This window comes from Cupressus sempervirens, chromosome 6 (assembly GCF_028749045.1).
Source record: "Cupressus sempervirens isolate cs-2001-9-10 chromosome 6, ASM2874904v1, whole genome shotgun sequence".
NCBI lineage: Eukaryota > Viridiplantae > Streptophyta > Pinopsida > Cupressales > Cupressaceae > Cupressus > Cupressus sempervirens.
Genome location: NC_143123.1, coordinates 295,511,470 through 295,527,589, shown reverse-complemented (window position 1 = coordinate 295,527,589; position 16,120 = coordinate 295,511,470). Strand labels below are relative to the sequence as shown.

Here is a 16,120-nt window from a genome sequence, read left to right as displayed (position 1 = left end):
ATAAAACAATCTTCTAGCCTCTTTCACCTTATCCTTGCCTTGGTAAATGTATCCCAATGTGGGCTTCTCTCCATCAACAATCTATAGAAGAACAATAAGAGGCTCTATGAACTGCAATCATTGTGAAAGTTTAGATCGTAAGCTTTAAGTTCGAAGTTTTACTTCTAAAAATGAACAATGTGAACATAAACAAAGGTAAACTTAAATGATGAAATGAAATGCAAATGAGGACAATAAGGCACATTACGTGCATAATCTCTTTGGTCGGTTCTCAATAGGCAGTCTCATAAAAACCCGATCAATCGTCTCAATCCTTGCATTGCTCTTTGCATATGATGATACAGTCCACTCCTCACTCACAAATATTTGATTCAAACTGGCCTTGGTTACAAATCAGGTGATCGCTGGACGAGCCAACTCTTTTTTATTTGTGAAATTCCTCACAAGGTTGAGGACCCAAGTATGATTATATATGAATTTACAAATACTCCTTCCATGCTCTACACATGCTTTTGTCTAGGGAAGTTTGCCAATATCGTTCAACATGAGGTTAATGCAATGAGCATTACAAGGGGTTCAAAAGAAGGTGAGGTGCCTTTCCATAAGAAGTTTACCTGCAACATAATTTGCTGCATTATCTGTGACTATTTATATCACATTCTCCTCACCCTCCTTCAACTTAGATAGTCAACATGTTTTGTTATTCTTGAAGCATCAATTGATTAAAAAACCATTGTGGCACATGAGGAGAAACAAACAATTTAGTACAATCAAAATTTATGAACTTAATCACTAAATCAATAGTTTACTACTAGTCAATACAATTTCTACAATTACTTGATGAGGAGACAAGAAAATTCAGCAGTGTTCTACTTCTTCTGTCGGTCCAACCATCACTCCTGACAGTGCAACCCTTCCTCCATACCTCATGCTGCTCAGCAATTGCGACTTTACATAAGCCTCCTTTTGGGTCAAAATGATTTTATTTGTGCTGTTAGAAAAACTTTCTCTCAGTAGATTAACCTCTACAACTTAGGATTATTTACTTTATTTGTCTGCTATAGTTGGTGCCCTCTGCCTGAAATGGTTACTATGCTGAAAACTGAATTTAAAAATCAGAAAATAACCAGCAGTGCTTGGTTGGTTATATATTGGATTTTCTGGCACTGCTGTAGTAGTAACCTTATTTAATTAATAACCAGCAGTGCTTGGTTGGTTTTATATTGCATTTTCTGGCACTGCTGTAGTAGTAACTTTATTTAATTTTTTCTTTTCAAATCCGTTAAATGGTTAGATCTTATTTTGTGTTAATTAAGTTGAAAGTAACCAAAATTTGAAACAATTGTGGTATTAAATTAGAGTTCAAAGGTGTCATTTGTGTATGCGGGTTAGTTGTTTAGGATTTGAGTGAGGAAATATGTATTATCAATTATTTATTTTCTGAGTTATTACTTTTTAATATTTATTAAAAAATGAGTGTAAATATTATTTGTTACCGTCCAAGCCATTTTAATAAATGGATTGCTTTAACTTATGGAATAGGAGGTAAGTTGTCAGCCACTAACAGTGTCATCATAGTTTTAGTTAGAAATGGTCATAATAATTTCTCATCATTGTAATTTCTCTGTAGTGTTAAAAAAATTCACTGAGTTTCATTCTATTTATGACATTTATTTACAACCAAAAAGCTCAATAGTTTTCTTTACTGAGCAGTGAGAAACTAGCACTTTAGCTGTTGTCATTACATGGACAAAGGGATATATCTGGAAATTGGGCATATGCATTAAAACTCAAAGAACATGGATAAGTATTGTATGATATGTTTTGCTTGCAAGTTTTAGAAACGATCTCATGCCCTTTTATCTTATTTGTGCACTGAATTGGCCGTTTTATATATACAGGCATATTCAACTGTTGGTACACCAGATTATATAGCCCCTGAAGTGTTATTGAAGAAAGGTTATGGAATGGAGTGTGATTGGTAAGTTGGTATTGTAATGGTTGAACTAGTAACACTTTTGCTTTATGCCAGTCTGTTTATCTAAAGAGATTGATTTTTGATTTAGCGACAATATTGTCCGATCAGGTGGTCACTTGGAGCGATTATGTATGAAATGTTGGTGGGTTACCCACCATTCTATTCTGATGAACCAATGGCAACTTGTCGCAAGGTAAATGCATCTTTTTGTCATGTGCTAGCTCTTTTGATTTGTGGAAAGTGTGAGAACCCCAAATTTAACATATTCAATTTTTTCTTGAAGTTTTCATAACTAATTCATAACCACTTAAAATTGCTAGAGCATTTTCTGAAGCTAGTGATTAACAATATAACTTCTGAATTCTTTGTCAATTATGCGAATATGGTTCACTGACTCAAAATTTTATACTCACATTTTAGAAGTCCTATACAGCTTTGGAATCTTTTCATTTAAAAAATAAAAAAGAGAATCAGATTTGTCAAGATAGGGCCTTACCCATGCACTACTACATAAGCCATGATGATTCATTATCTCTAGTTCAATTTTTTACTTTAAAATGGTTTGATAGGCTGATATTGATGTTGGTTACAATGTTACTTGGATTTAATATCACTCCTCAATCTGGGCCAAGTTACTCTCATCCAGTGTAACATTGGCACTGGGGTGTGTTGGGACAGGGGGACAAAGGGCCTCAATTTCGGGATGGTGGGGAGACGGTGACGGGGCAGGGGATGTTATAGATGCCTCATGTGCCAGTAGACTAGGTTAAACTTTTAATTCACTTTGATCAAGGTATCAGACCTCAAATTTGGATTTGGGCTCTCAATCATTAACTGTTTTAGGCTCAATTTCAACTCAAATCTATAAATTCTAGTTTTATTGATTTAAAATGAAGGGATGACTTGACCTTAGTTGGGTGTTGTAAGTAAGTAGGTTAATTGGGTGTTAGGGTCAAATCTATAAATTCTAGTTTTATCGATTTAAATTGAAGGGATGACTTGACCTTAGTTGGGTGTTGTAAGTAAGTAGGTTAGTTGGGTGTTAGGGTCTTTACAAGAGTTAATTATTATGACTAGTATGATTATTCTTTACTCTTAAGGCTTTGGAATCATAGTGACAATATTTGGATTGCAAGATGTCTTGAATATTATGAGCAGTTTGATTATTCTTTTCTCTAAGTCTTTTGAATTGCATTAACAATACTTGGAGTCCTAAAGATCCTAGACTTTGACTCTTCTTCACACATGAAATAACCTTCATGTCTTTAATTTATCTTTGAAATCACGCCTAATGTGAAATATGCTTGTTTTAATGTTAGGCTAGCTGACTTTAGACAAACCTTGATCTAGTAGGACCTAGTACTACGTGGCACCATTTATTTACAATGGAGCTCCACTTCTTTTCTTGCCATCAAATTCTCGACTTTGTTTGTACTGTAATTTGGGTTTAAACAACTATTAGCTCCGTTGTTCTCTAGGGATTCCAAAGTCATTCGAGAGCTAGCAGTCAGAGTTCAAAGGGGATTTTAATGAATTGATTACAATTTTGGCTCTGCTATTGGGTTGGGAGTACTTATTGGAAAATAATGTAAGAGGTATGACAAGGATTCATCATGTAAATAGGTCTTGGGATTGATTTTGAAAATATTTTGGATTTGATGTGTAGGAAGTTGTTTAAGCAGAAAATATCTATTGACAACATGGTCAACTAGAAGGTACATATGTCTCAACTTTGCAATTGATCTTCAATTCATGCGAGACTATTTTGCTCACATTGAGGCAATTGCTTGGATGAGTTCTATTAGGTTACAAACTATAGCTGTTCACTCACAACTCGAAACTTAGCACTAACACACTATAGCTATTCACTCACAACTCGAAACTTAGCACTATTAACTCTTATGTACTCGGCAAATAAGATATTTGGAGTTTACATCTGATTGAATTGGGTAAAGCATAATGTCAATTGTGTATTTGTGTCGGACAACTCAAGAATGGAATGATAAGGGAGGAGCTTCGAAATGATTTCAGACTCACTATCCCTTGTAACCTTATTATGAACTTTTGACATTCAACGTGAGAAATAGAAAAAGAAAATATCGACAAGGTAATGACAGTTTTCTATGCAAGCATTTAATAGGTGGCATGGTTTTACACCGTGTAAAAGGGATACGTGGCACAATCACACACTGAGTCTGGGAGTAGATTTTGATTAGAGTCTAAAAGTAATTAAAGCAGGAGACTAGGTAACCACAATGGTAATACGTATTTAATATTGATGGATTCTATTTTAAAGATAGCATGGAGTCAAACCAACAGCAAGATGAATTTGTATCAAATGGAGTCTGAAGTAGATTTGAATGCAAAAATGCTCTCTTCGTCAGTTTATTTTCCAAGCTTTGTGTCCACTGCACACAGCTCAAGCTTGATGATGACGACATCCAGATAAGTCTTGTATTGTACTGTGGAAATCTGATGTCTCTAACAGTAAAGGATATTGTTTTGTTAGTGCCATTTTCTACCCTAGCTGGTTTCGGCAGTGCCAAATTCTGCCCTAGCTGGTTTCTGGAGAGGTCATTCATATTTCTCGCATGGAATGAATGACTGAAGTTAATGGTTTATTTAAGTCTTTGGAATTACAAATTTGTGGATGGTGCATTGTGCAAAGCTCTGGGAAGGACACCTTGGTATTGTTGGTTGTTATTGTAGAATATGACATATATATGGGTCACATGGGAGTTCATGTCTTTTATTTAGTTGAATTCATTTTGGACATGTGCATTCTTCTTTAGAAGCAGCCTTTATTAAATATTTATTGAACTAAGTTAAATGCCACTTTTTTAATCATTGAAGAATCAATTTGCTTGGGAAAATCAGAGGAGTGATCGAAGGGTTGCTTGGACATGGAGACTTGAACCATTTATGGTGGACTTATATGCTAGCCATGCCCTTGGAAAAGCTGGGAGCTGAAAGGAATGAATCTGGATGCGAGTTTGAAGGAGCATTGTTGCTGGGCCTCATACTTTTCTCTGGCATGTCAAGTGACATGAAGTGGAACAGTGTCTTTGTTTGCTGGATGTGTTCCCTTCACAAATTCTTAAGAGTATTTTAGCAACCAAAACTTATTGTAAGACATCTGAGGTTACAGTTGGGTTGACTATATTCTATGATAAACAATCTGTAGTGGAAGAGGGGTGCAGCTGGCCCTTATTTTTATCTGACTCTGTTTATTGATGCTATTGATAACAGTCAGTTTATGGTGTTGAATGTACTGCTACAGCCTGTGAATAAGATTTTTCCAGATCCATGCTCTTAGTTTGTGCAATATATGAGGTCAGGTTAATTTTCTATTCTTTAATCTGCTGCTCAATAAAAAAGAATTACAGTAATACTTACTTGCTTAGCAAGCTGTACATTTGTAATATGTCACATCTGCTACAAAAATCAGAAATAAATTAAATCTACTAACAGAAACCAAATCTTCATTCCTTCATAGAGACCGTAAAAACATTTAGAACCATTTGTGATTTTACATTTTAAGCACTCTTTAAGCACTTCTAACAGCTTATTCCAATATTTTTGCCAGTTCTTGAGTATCTTTGGGGAGTCCAACAGGGTTTACTTTAGTGGCGAATGTTCGCCAAATGGCTAATCTCACTCATCGAGAACCCTGGACTTGGCGATTTTTTTTGCAGTTTTGGGGTGGTGACGTTGCCCACACTTTATGAAAATTGGGTCCCATGCTCAGACCAATCGCCAATAATGATATATAGTCATTTTTATTTTGACAATGAGTTCGCCAATAGAATCTAATCTTTCTAGATGGTAAATTAAATATTTTTGCCCACAATTTTCGAGGCTTGTCTTATTTGATGGTCACATTCGCCAATATATGGTAAAACTTTAAGTTGGGTTATATGATAAGTACATATTGTTGAAACATGTATCTATTCTGGAGACTTTCCAAGTAAGTTTTTATCCTTTTAAGCTTTGGCCCTAAATGGATTTGATTGTTGACAGGTGTCATTATTTCGGAGTTTTTCTCTAAAACTTGTTGTCCTTGAACATTTAGGCCCGAAATAGAATTTATACCAACTGATTTACGATCATCTAACGGTTATTAAAATGAGTTACTATGTTTTAGATGATATAAAATATGGTTTCTAGGTATACATAGGTTTGGTCCTGATTTTGTTTAATAATTAAATATTCGCAAGGGTTTTATTGAATTTTCTTATGACGAAAAAAATCGCCAATTAAATTAAATTTTTTTGAAGTTAAAAAATAAAATTGCCAATAGAAATTAATTTTTTTCCCCTAAAATAATGTTTGATTTGCCATGATTTTATACTTTTTTTCATACGGGGATTTCTTAAAGTTATCCCTAGAGTCCAACTTGATTGGGTTGTCTTCTCTTGGTGATCTCTTGGAGTTGTCATTTTCCCGCCTTACTGAGATTCTTGAGCTGTGCTATCTTTCCATATTTTATAGGCTAATTTATCCTGGTCTTATATCTTTTTTTGCACCTGTCTGTTATGTTTTTCTTCACTTTGCACCATCTCAATCATCAATTTTAATACGATTTTATATTCTTCTATTTAATTTAATATTTTAATGAACACATGGCACACACGCACACTCTCTCTCTCTCTCTCTCTCTCACACACACACACACACACACACACACACACACACACACATACGCACACACACGTGTGTGTACACATACAAAAATATTCTCCTACCTTATCTTTTTTCTTCACCTGCCCTTTTTATCTTGGAATTTTTTTGGTCTCTGCTATCTCAATAATCTATTGTACTATGATTTTATTATCTTCTATTTAAGTTAATATTTGAATGGAAATTTTATTTGCACACAAATTTTCAATTTCCTAGATTTTTTTTTCGTTTAAGGGTTTAGGAACCCGATACGGGCCCACACGTACACCTCTTCATCTTACGGCCAAGGATTGAGGGGTATCCACGCTGTCAAAATCACCTGGGGCACGATATCGGCCTCATCCCTTATGGCATTGGGCCTTGCACTCAGCAAGCTTTGCTCCTTGGTGGGCTCTTTGTGATCCATTCAACTTTATAGTAGACCGAGGGCCTTTTGACAATTTTCTAGATTCAAATACTACTATTTTGTCATTATGTGTAGACATACATCTAATACTACCTATGGTTGGATGTGCACATAGTGGATACTACAAACTCTCCATTAGTAATTCGATCTTGCAAACTTGAGCTGTAATTTGAATCCATTTCAGTTATTGACAATCTTCTTTATATTGTGAATGTAATAGGATTGGTTATGTGATAGGACTGGCTACTTAAAAGAAATTTTCAATGAATCTCCTATAATTACCTGTGAGCTGCTTAAAACATCTTGCCTCAATTACTGATTTCTCTTAAGCTTGGCAAAACCTACATGTTGGAATCATTTGTAGTTAAAGCTCAAATTGTCAATGCTCGATACAAATGCCAAATTTAACCCAATCTATGGGAGGTGGCTAAGCCATAACACGGGTCCCCAAGGAGGCGCTGACTACCAAGTCTTCAACACCCACTAATGGGAGATTTCATCTTGTGACCTAAGGCTCTGATACCAATTGATAGAGTTATTTTCTATTGCATCAAAAGCTCAAACTATCAATGCTCGACACCAACACCACATTTAATCCGACCCACAGGTGGTGGCTAAGCCATGCCACTAGTCAAGGAGGTGTTGACCACCTCGCCAACACTGCCTTGAATGTTTTTCTCGCTCCTTCCATTTTCTAAGAGTATATAAATAAATTGTTTAGAAAGACCAAAATAAAATGATTCAGATGTTTTTGTATATGTTGCTTGTCAAATTAATCAAAACAAGTAGAGCATTGGTTAACATATAAGGCATAACGCCAATTCATAATGCATGTAGCACAACTAAATGCTATTTTGGGTACATATTCATCCTTGATTCTTAGTTGGTGGTTGCTCGATTACATATTTATTTTCAAAACTATGGGAATGCCTCTAATTTGATATGAAATAAAATCAACGTGGGGAAGGTGATTTGTGGTCTTAATAGTGGCCTTGCTAAGCATGTGATAGTCTATTCACCGTTTCAAAATTCTTTCCACAAAATGACATGTGCTCACAAGGGCAAAACATTTGGATTAATGAGCCCTTATTGATTAGCTCTTGCAATTGAACTTTAAATGGACAAAATATTTGTATGGACATACCCAAAGTGAACACAACCCCAGAAAACATTTTTCTGGATGAGTGTGCTTGAACCTGAACAGGTAAAAGAGATTTAATAGTGAAAGAAACAATCAGCAATTTGTTTGGAGGGTGAAAAGAAAAAAAGGTATGAGAAATATGAAAAGAGAACTTGGTCATTTGTTTCTGAATGGGCTTTCCATGGGTCCATACAGGCACACCTTGGTTTGCCGGGGTGTGCTGTACATTATACACGAGTGAACTCTTGTGTTCTTGGGGGGATTGTGTTTGAATCCCATGTGAAGCCTGGTACCAGAACCCAGACTGGGTACAACTGGACCTAGATCCTAGTATAAACCTGTTGGAATTGGTAGCATAGATTCTACCATGTGAAAGAAGATATAATTGTGTCCAAGCATTGTCCATTGTGTTTGGGATGGAGATTTTTTATCACCAGAATTTACCTTGCATTGATATGCCATTCAATTTCTGCAAGGATTAGGATCGAATACTAACTCTGTTATGAGCCCTTGCATGCATATAAAGAGCCCAGTTGCATTATTGCAGGGAAGGAGAAATGTGATGAAGATAATAATAAGTAAGCATTTTGGAAGTGGATAGTTTAGACAGGCCAAGTCTGCCCATTGATGAAGAGGAGGGGTATGATTTTAAATGATTTTCTGTCCCCAAATAGGATTTCCCTGATTTTTTTGCTTGCATGGCTTCAGAAAAAGAAAAGGAAGAAATATACCATTCAGTTTTAGTTGATTCTTCTTGAAATAATGTAATTTTGAATTTGACTTGCCTCTTAGTTATGTAAAGATAATATCAAAATTCTGACAGAAAGGAATGCTGTTGAGCTATGTCAGAAGGTTAGAGTTTGAGTTTGGTGACAATGAAATCAAAATGAAGTTTGACAAAAGTAAAAAATTGATAGTAAATTCACCTTATATATAAATATTTGAATTAAAAAAGATACAAAGGATAAATTCATTAAGTTGTCAAAATAACTCAACAATGCTAGATTTGAAATTGAATTATATTATAAAATAAAATAGTCAAAATATTATTTTAAAATAAATAAATATAAACTTATCACTTATTAAAATATGAATGTTCAAATAAAAATAAAAATATTTAATGTTACATGCACAATGAGTTTTTCTGTTATGGGCGTAATGAAATTTTCCGTTTGAGGGCCCTATGAACTTTATATCTTCTCAGGCTTCTCTCCTGCTGCAGAAAACTGGCTTGACTGAAAAGGGTTTTCTACCTAAACTGAAAATGTACCCCATGTCTATGTTTCTAGCTCTCAAATGGGCTTAGGTACTTCACCAAATGCAATTCGTAATGAGTTTTTGGTTATTCTTGAAGTTGAAGTTGAAAAGCACACAAATCTTACTCCTTACGAATTTAATATTGAACTTGACCAAATGTTTTACATTTTTTTTAAGAGTTCACCTAACTAATACAAACTTTGACATCATAGATAACTTTAAGAAACCCCCTTTTAGAAAAACGTATAAAATTTTGGCAGATTGAACATTATTCCAGGGGGAAAAAAAATAATTTCTATTGGCGAATTTTTATTTTTAAGTATGATATTTTTAAATTTTATTGGTGATTGTTTTTCAATCATATGAAAATTCTATAGAATCCTGGCAAATCTTTCATTATCGATGAAAATCATGGAAAAAAGTACACATACCTAGAAATAATGATTTTATTAATATTATTATTATATGGAGCGTAATTAATTATCAAACTTTAAGGTTAAATTTAGCCCATTTTTATCATTTAAGTTTCCCTCCAAATTATTGAATGGTGGTTTGGGGGAAGCACCCCTATTATTTTTAACCGTCGGATGATCCTAAGTCAATGGCCTAAATCCTATTTCAAGCCAAACTTTTAAAAGCATACCAAGTTTTAAAGAAAGTTCCCGAAGTAAAGACACGTGTCCCCAATCAAATCTATTTTGCAGCAAAGTGAGAAAGGATAAAAAGTTTCATGAATAGTTTTCATAATAGAGACACATGCCAAATCTACATACTTAATCTATAGTGTAACTTAATGTTTTACCAAATATTGGTGAATATGACCATCAAATAAGACAAGCCTTGAAAATTGTGGGCAAAAATATTTAATTTACTATGTAGAAAAATTAGATTCCATTGGCAAAGTCATCACCAAAATATAAATACTTTTGTATTATTATTGGCGATTAGCCTAAGCATGGGACCCAATTTCAGTAAAGTGTTGGCCACACGGACACCCCAAAAGTGCAAACAAATAGCCAAATCTGGGGTCCCTGATGAGTGAAATTAGCCAATTGGCGAATATTAGCCACTAAAGTTATCCTTGTTTGGCATCTTGTAGCGAAGTCTTCTTTGTTTGTTTGAAATGGGAAAGATCATTCATTTGATATCCTAGTACGATGAATGTGAAACGCCCTTGGATAACTGATGAGACTAAGAGGCTAAATGTCAATGGAGAAGATTTTCATGAGCAAATTTATATGCCAGTTAATGGTGATTGCTATAATATCTCTCAAGAGAAAGATTTGTCCAGGTGAACATACTATTTAATTTTGATTGCCTAACAACTTAATTTATGCCCACATTATTTTCAACATTATTTTAGACTCTTTGATATATTCATCTTTCCCAATGAAAGGAACAGCAAGTAATGGAGTCTAAAGATGGAAATAAGAGAGGGTCATGATTGTGGCACAGAATCACTTTACAGTACATTCTGACCAACTCTAATGATAGATGTTTCATTATAGTATTGTCTTTAGTAGCATTGCGAGAGTGTCTTGATTTTATTTTAAGGTGTGGGCAGGAATTAAGTTGCTCAAAATTATTTTAGACGGTGTATCGAATTTTATGCATTCATTTCAAATTTTCTCAATAAATGATAAAACCTTACATCTATGAAAACAAAGAACAAGAAAATGAAGTCTAATGATGTAAATGGTGAAAGACGAGGGGCAGGATTGCAGCACAGAATTATTTTACAGCACTTTCTGACCAACTCTAACTGTATTCATTGTGGAAATACTGAATCTGCCTTCCCTCCTTTACGTTCTGTCCCACACAAAATAAAGATGGAATGACATTTCGACATGGATTGCAGGGTTTTGTGTTCTCTCTTAGCCAAAAAGAAGGAGTGAAACTTATAAATGGACTAAAGCAATTGTGGCCTATGGATTTTGTAGTTGTCTGTTTGTGCATTCCCTTACTTTCATCATAGAATCATCTGTACATGAGAATCCTGATGTCTGTGAACTGGGACTTGTAGTTTAACCATGTGTTAATATCCATTTTAATCGTTTCTCGTCTCTAGATATATACCATATTTAGTTCAGTAATAATCTAGTCATACATAATGAATGAGTTTTGTATCAGCTTGCTCTCTGAATTCCTCTCTAATAACAGATAGTGAATTGGAGAACTCACCTCAAATTCCCAGAAGAAGCTAAGTTGTCATTTGAGGCAAAAGATCTTATTGGTAAACTGCTTTGCAATGTAGAGCAGAGGCTTGGAACTAAGGGCGCTCATGAATTAAAGGTTGGAAACATTATTTGTAATTTTCCAATTATTATAATAATGCATTAACTTGAATGGGAATTGCTTTATTTTATATTATCATATATACAGTTTATCCCCTCTTCTATTAGGATTGCCATCTAACTTCATGTAAGTTGATTATTTAGGCACATCCATGGTTTAAAGGCATTCAGTGGGACAAATTATATCAAATGGAGGCAGCATTTTTGCCCGAAGTGAATGATGAGCTTGACACTCAAAATTTTGAGAAATTTGAAGAGGTTAGATGGTGGCAATCTTTTCCATTTCTTTTCAAACATGTATAAGATTTTACTAGAGGTATGTAAATGTGAATGAATAATTTCCCCTTTTATCAAATAAAATAGGAAGTTTCATTTAACTTATTGGGATGAACATTGTATTCTATGCACTGAGTGGGAGAAACAGACCCCGTAACTATTTGTGTTCCATTGCATATCCAAGTGAGGAATGAGAGGTGATGGAAGAAAGTTTTATTGTAATGACAGTTTGGGAGGCCATTTTGTTGGAGATGTTGGGGGACAACAGCATATAATAATAATAGTAATATCAATAACAATAATGTATAAGAAACTCAAAATTTCTCAAGCTCATCTGTACATGATAATGCATAGAATTCAGAATTTAAAACTCAATGTTCATTGATTAAAGTATAGCAGAAGTAAGAAAGCAAAAGTTTTTTCTTCTTTTAACAATAAAAGGCTCCAACACTACAGTACGATAAGATGTTGAAACAATAGGTATAGCACTAAGCTAATATGAAAATATACAGCCATCAACAATTATGCCTCCTATAACAAATCCTCATCTAGATTGTCATATTAAAGTTGGTTTTTGTCTGAGTTACCCTCATCAAATTGTAACTTATCTATTGAAACCCAATCAATCCAATTGGATCTCCACATTGCTTTTTGTAGCATCGTCAGTAGCAACATTATAATGGTTTGGAGTATGTTAATCTTGGAGTAATTGTTATGGTAATTCAATGTTATATTAAGCAGAGGAGATGAAAGGTCCTTATATAGATATATAAAGACTGTGTCTCTAAAAGAAACAATCATGAATGAAAGATGAAAATACAAACTACCTATTAGACTAAAGACTAACTAACATGACCATTAAAGAAGCATTACAATATTCTAATACCCTCAATGGTCATTGTCTGACTACCTTGTAGAAGACCATACATGTCTTGTGTTCATAAATTCTTCAAAACAATCTGCTGTTGATGAGACCCTCCCTAGAACTGCAGAATGTCAATGACCAAGAGTAGCCAAAATCCATCCAGAAAAAATAAAGAAGATCACCCTCTTCTTCAGAATGCTCTGCAACAACAGACTAGAGCTTGCGACCGAGATGAGTCTGCCATGAACCTTTCCAGAGTCTGCAAAACTTCTGACCAAAAATGATCATAAAATGACCAATGTGATGTAGGATAATAGAGCTGTTCCTCACTGTAGTAAAGAACCATTGAGAACAACTACCACGATTTGAGGAAAAATCAACTAACCCTCGACATTTTTGCAGAAAAACACGTCGCTCCAAAACATATTGCAAAGAGTCACATTTTTTGAGGAAACAATCACCAAACCAAGATTACAAATCAATACTTTTTGAGAAAAATGGTAAAAAATCGCAAAGGAATCCCATGCATCTTTGCAAATTACATATTCCAAAACCAATTTTTGAGGATAAAATTGGAAAACTAAACAGATAACTGGTGCAAAATCCAAGACATGGATCAGCATACAAAGAAGAAATGGTAAAACCTTTTTAGAAACAAGAGAGCCCTCCATGATAGGAGAAAAAATCTTTATATTTGAGGAAAAAGTAATAAACCCATTTTTTTTCATGGTACAAAGTATTTAAAAGCCACCATAATTTTTTAAGGGAAGTTTTTTTATGAAAACCCATAGAAAAGTTTAAGTTAAAATATTATGAAAACCTGTTAGAAGTTTTTTTTGTGCGAAAAAATTATGAAAACCCAGTAGAAATCATTTTAAGGGAAAAAAAAGAAAAAAGAAAACCCATAATAAAAGCCTTAATGCAGGAAATATACGAGACTTTGCATAGTAAACATCATAATAAAGCAAGACACAACTCACAAAAAACACATGCAAGAACATGCAAGTACATGCAACTGTCAAAAATTAGAGACTAATGCTCAAACCACAAAATCTTGTGATCAAAACCCTTGATCAACTTGTGATTTTCAGCAAAAATTTGAAAGACAAACCACAAAACTTTCACAAATTACCTCCAGCATCTTTTATTAAAAAAACAAAAAATTTTTTTTTGGAAAAAATTCTAGATCAGAAGTGGCTTGAATTTTTCTTACAAAATTTGCCAAATTTTGTGAAATCCCATCAACCTACTCTAATGCTATCTTATGGTAAATTGATGTTGTATTAAATAGAGGAGATGAAAGCTCCTTATATTGATAAATAAAGATGATGTTTCTAAAAAAACAACCTCGAACTAAAGATGAAGATAGGATCTACCTAATAAACTAAAGACCAAGATGACCATTAAAGAAACATTACAATATTCCAATAGTAACAAGGCATTATGGAGTATAGTTGATTCTTTGAATTGTTTAAAGTCAAACCTTTTTCTCTTTATAGAGTGGATGAAGTTGTAGGAGCCGTGATTCCTCTTTGCAACAGATAATCTAGCAAGATTATCTTGAGCAGGAGTAGCTCAATTTGTTGTCGCCCTCTGCTGGTAAAACTTACCCAAAATTGAGAAATGCGATTGATCGGTCATGTACCATCCCGAGTGGATATTTTTGCAATTTTATCTGAAGATTAAGTTTCAGAACACAACCAGATTGCTTATGCCATAAAATTTTAGACTTGACCAGTAAATAAACAACAAATGCATATAGAAAACTGTCAGAAATGTCTATTGTATTATAATTTTCAGCAATACAATATCATGACCAGCAAAGCTCATTTAAATCCCTCAGAAATATGTTATTGTATTATACATCAGCAATACAACAACAATACCCAATCCAAAAAATAGTAGCACAGTCAGATTGGTTAAACACTAAGAAAGAACCTCCTTACGCAATGTGAACTCCGTCTTGAATCCACCACAAGGCTGAACCAGGGTTGCGTCTGATTCACAAGAAGAGCCTGAAGGTGTTCGTCCTCAGGTTTATGAAATTGAAAGCCAAGCTTCCACTTCCTGAACGGAAAATCTGAAAACACTGCAAATCTAAGCATAGCTGAAAATGAACGAGACTTAATCTTTATATTAGAGTAAAATATCTGTAATTTTGTTTATCTTTAGTAGATTTACTTCTATTTCTAATGGTCTCTCTTCTTTTATGTTTCCATATTCTCTCTTTGTTCAATATGGAAACTTTCTCTATCTCTCTCTTTAGAATGTTTCTATTTCTCTCTTTGTTCATAATAGAAACATTCTTATGTATACTTGTATATATAAATCATTTATGATCTTTGTTTAATAACACATTCATTATTTTACTATAATATTTTAATGCTCAAACAATGACTCTTCAACTTCCCACCCATTTTGTTTTTCACTTTTTTCCTTCTCTGTCCTCTTTTAACTCCCTTGATAATATCAAATTAACCTATTTTAAAGATGTGCTTTAAACTCTCATAAGTCAAATTTGATATTATATGAACTTAATTCAGAAAATTCTAATGCCCCCAAAAGGCAAGGCCTCCCTTGAGATTGCTTGACCTCAAGCAATTGATACCAGAATCCCAAATCAATCTCGGAAACTCTGATGTGATTGTAGGCTGCACGACTATGATCATAAATCTCTGAGTGTATAACATCACAACATAATCCACAAGATGTAAGACACATATCTCGTAAACACGTGGATCCCAAACCAACCTATCAACACGATCCTGGATGTAGGAATAAATGATCGATGAACCTCCAACCTCCTGAATAAATAGATAACCAACTTATTGCCCATATACAAGGAAACCAACTCATTATGCCTCAAGATGTCATTGTCATAACTAGGGTCAGCATCAAGAATGTCAAAACTATCACCAATATAACGCTGGATTGGAGAGGTAAACACCCAATATGGAATATGTCCCAACATGTAAGGTCTCTACTCATCTGCATGTAAGCGACTAACCCCTGTAGGCCAAGCCAAATCTGAAAATCTAGTATTAGTCCAAGCAGGGCAGCTAGTGATAAGTGGGGTATGCAAAAAGATAAAATCACCAATCAATAAGTCGACAACTTCCATATCATAAGAACTTGGTGATAAATCTCTAGGCAAGCTATAAAAACCCCCAGGGCACTCTAAAGACGGATCTGAACTCTTTGCTTCACCATAGATATCATCACT

At 34.3% G+C, this 16,120-nt stretch overlaps 1 protein-coding gene and 1 long non-coding RNA gene across 3 annotated transcripts in view; both read left to right on the top strand.

Moving 5' to 3' along the window:
• LOC149552378 (uncharacterized) overlaps positions 1-16,120 on the top strand; it is a 96,471-nt gene that overhangs the window by 34,940 nt on the left and 45,411 nt on the right. For both annotated transcript variants that reach the window (XM_089787917.1, XM_089787918.1), the window contains exons 6-9: positions 1,902-1,981; positions 2,087-2,171; positions 11,623-11,754; positions 11,901-12,014. In XM_089787917.1, coding sequence (XP_089644043.1) covers positions 1,902-1,981; positions 2,087-2,171; positions 11,623-11,754; positions 11,901-12,014 — 411 coding nt within the window. The remainder of the gene's footprint in view (positions 1-1,901; positions 1,982-2,086; positions 2,172-11,622; positions 11,755-11,900; positions 12,015-16,120) is intronic.
• LOC149552379 (uncharacterized) lies at positions 4,856-5,283 on the top strand. The gene is made up of 2 exons (XR_016352916.1): positions 4,856-5,105; positions 5,228-5,283. It is a non-coding gene; the product is annotated as an uncharacterized LOC149552379 (long non-coding RNA).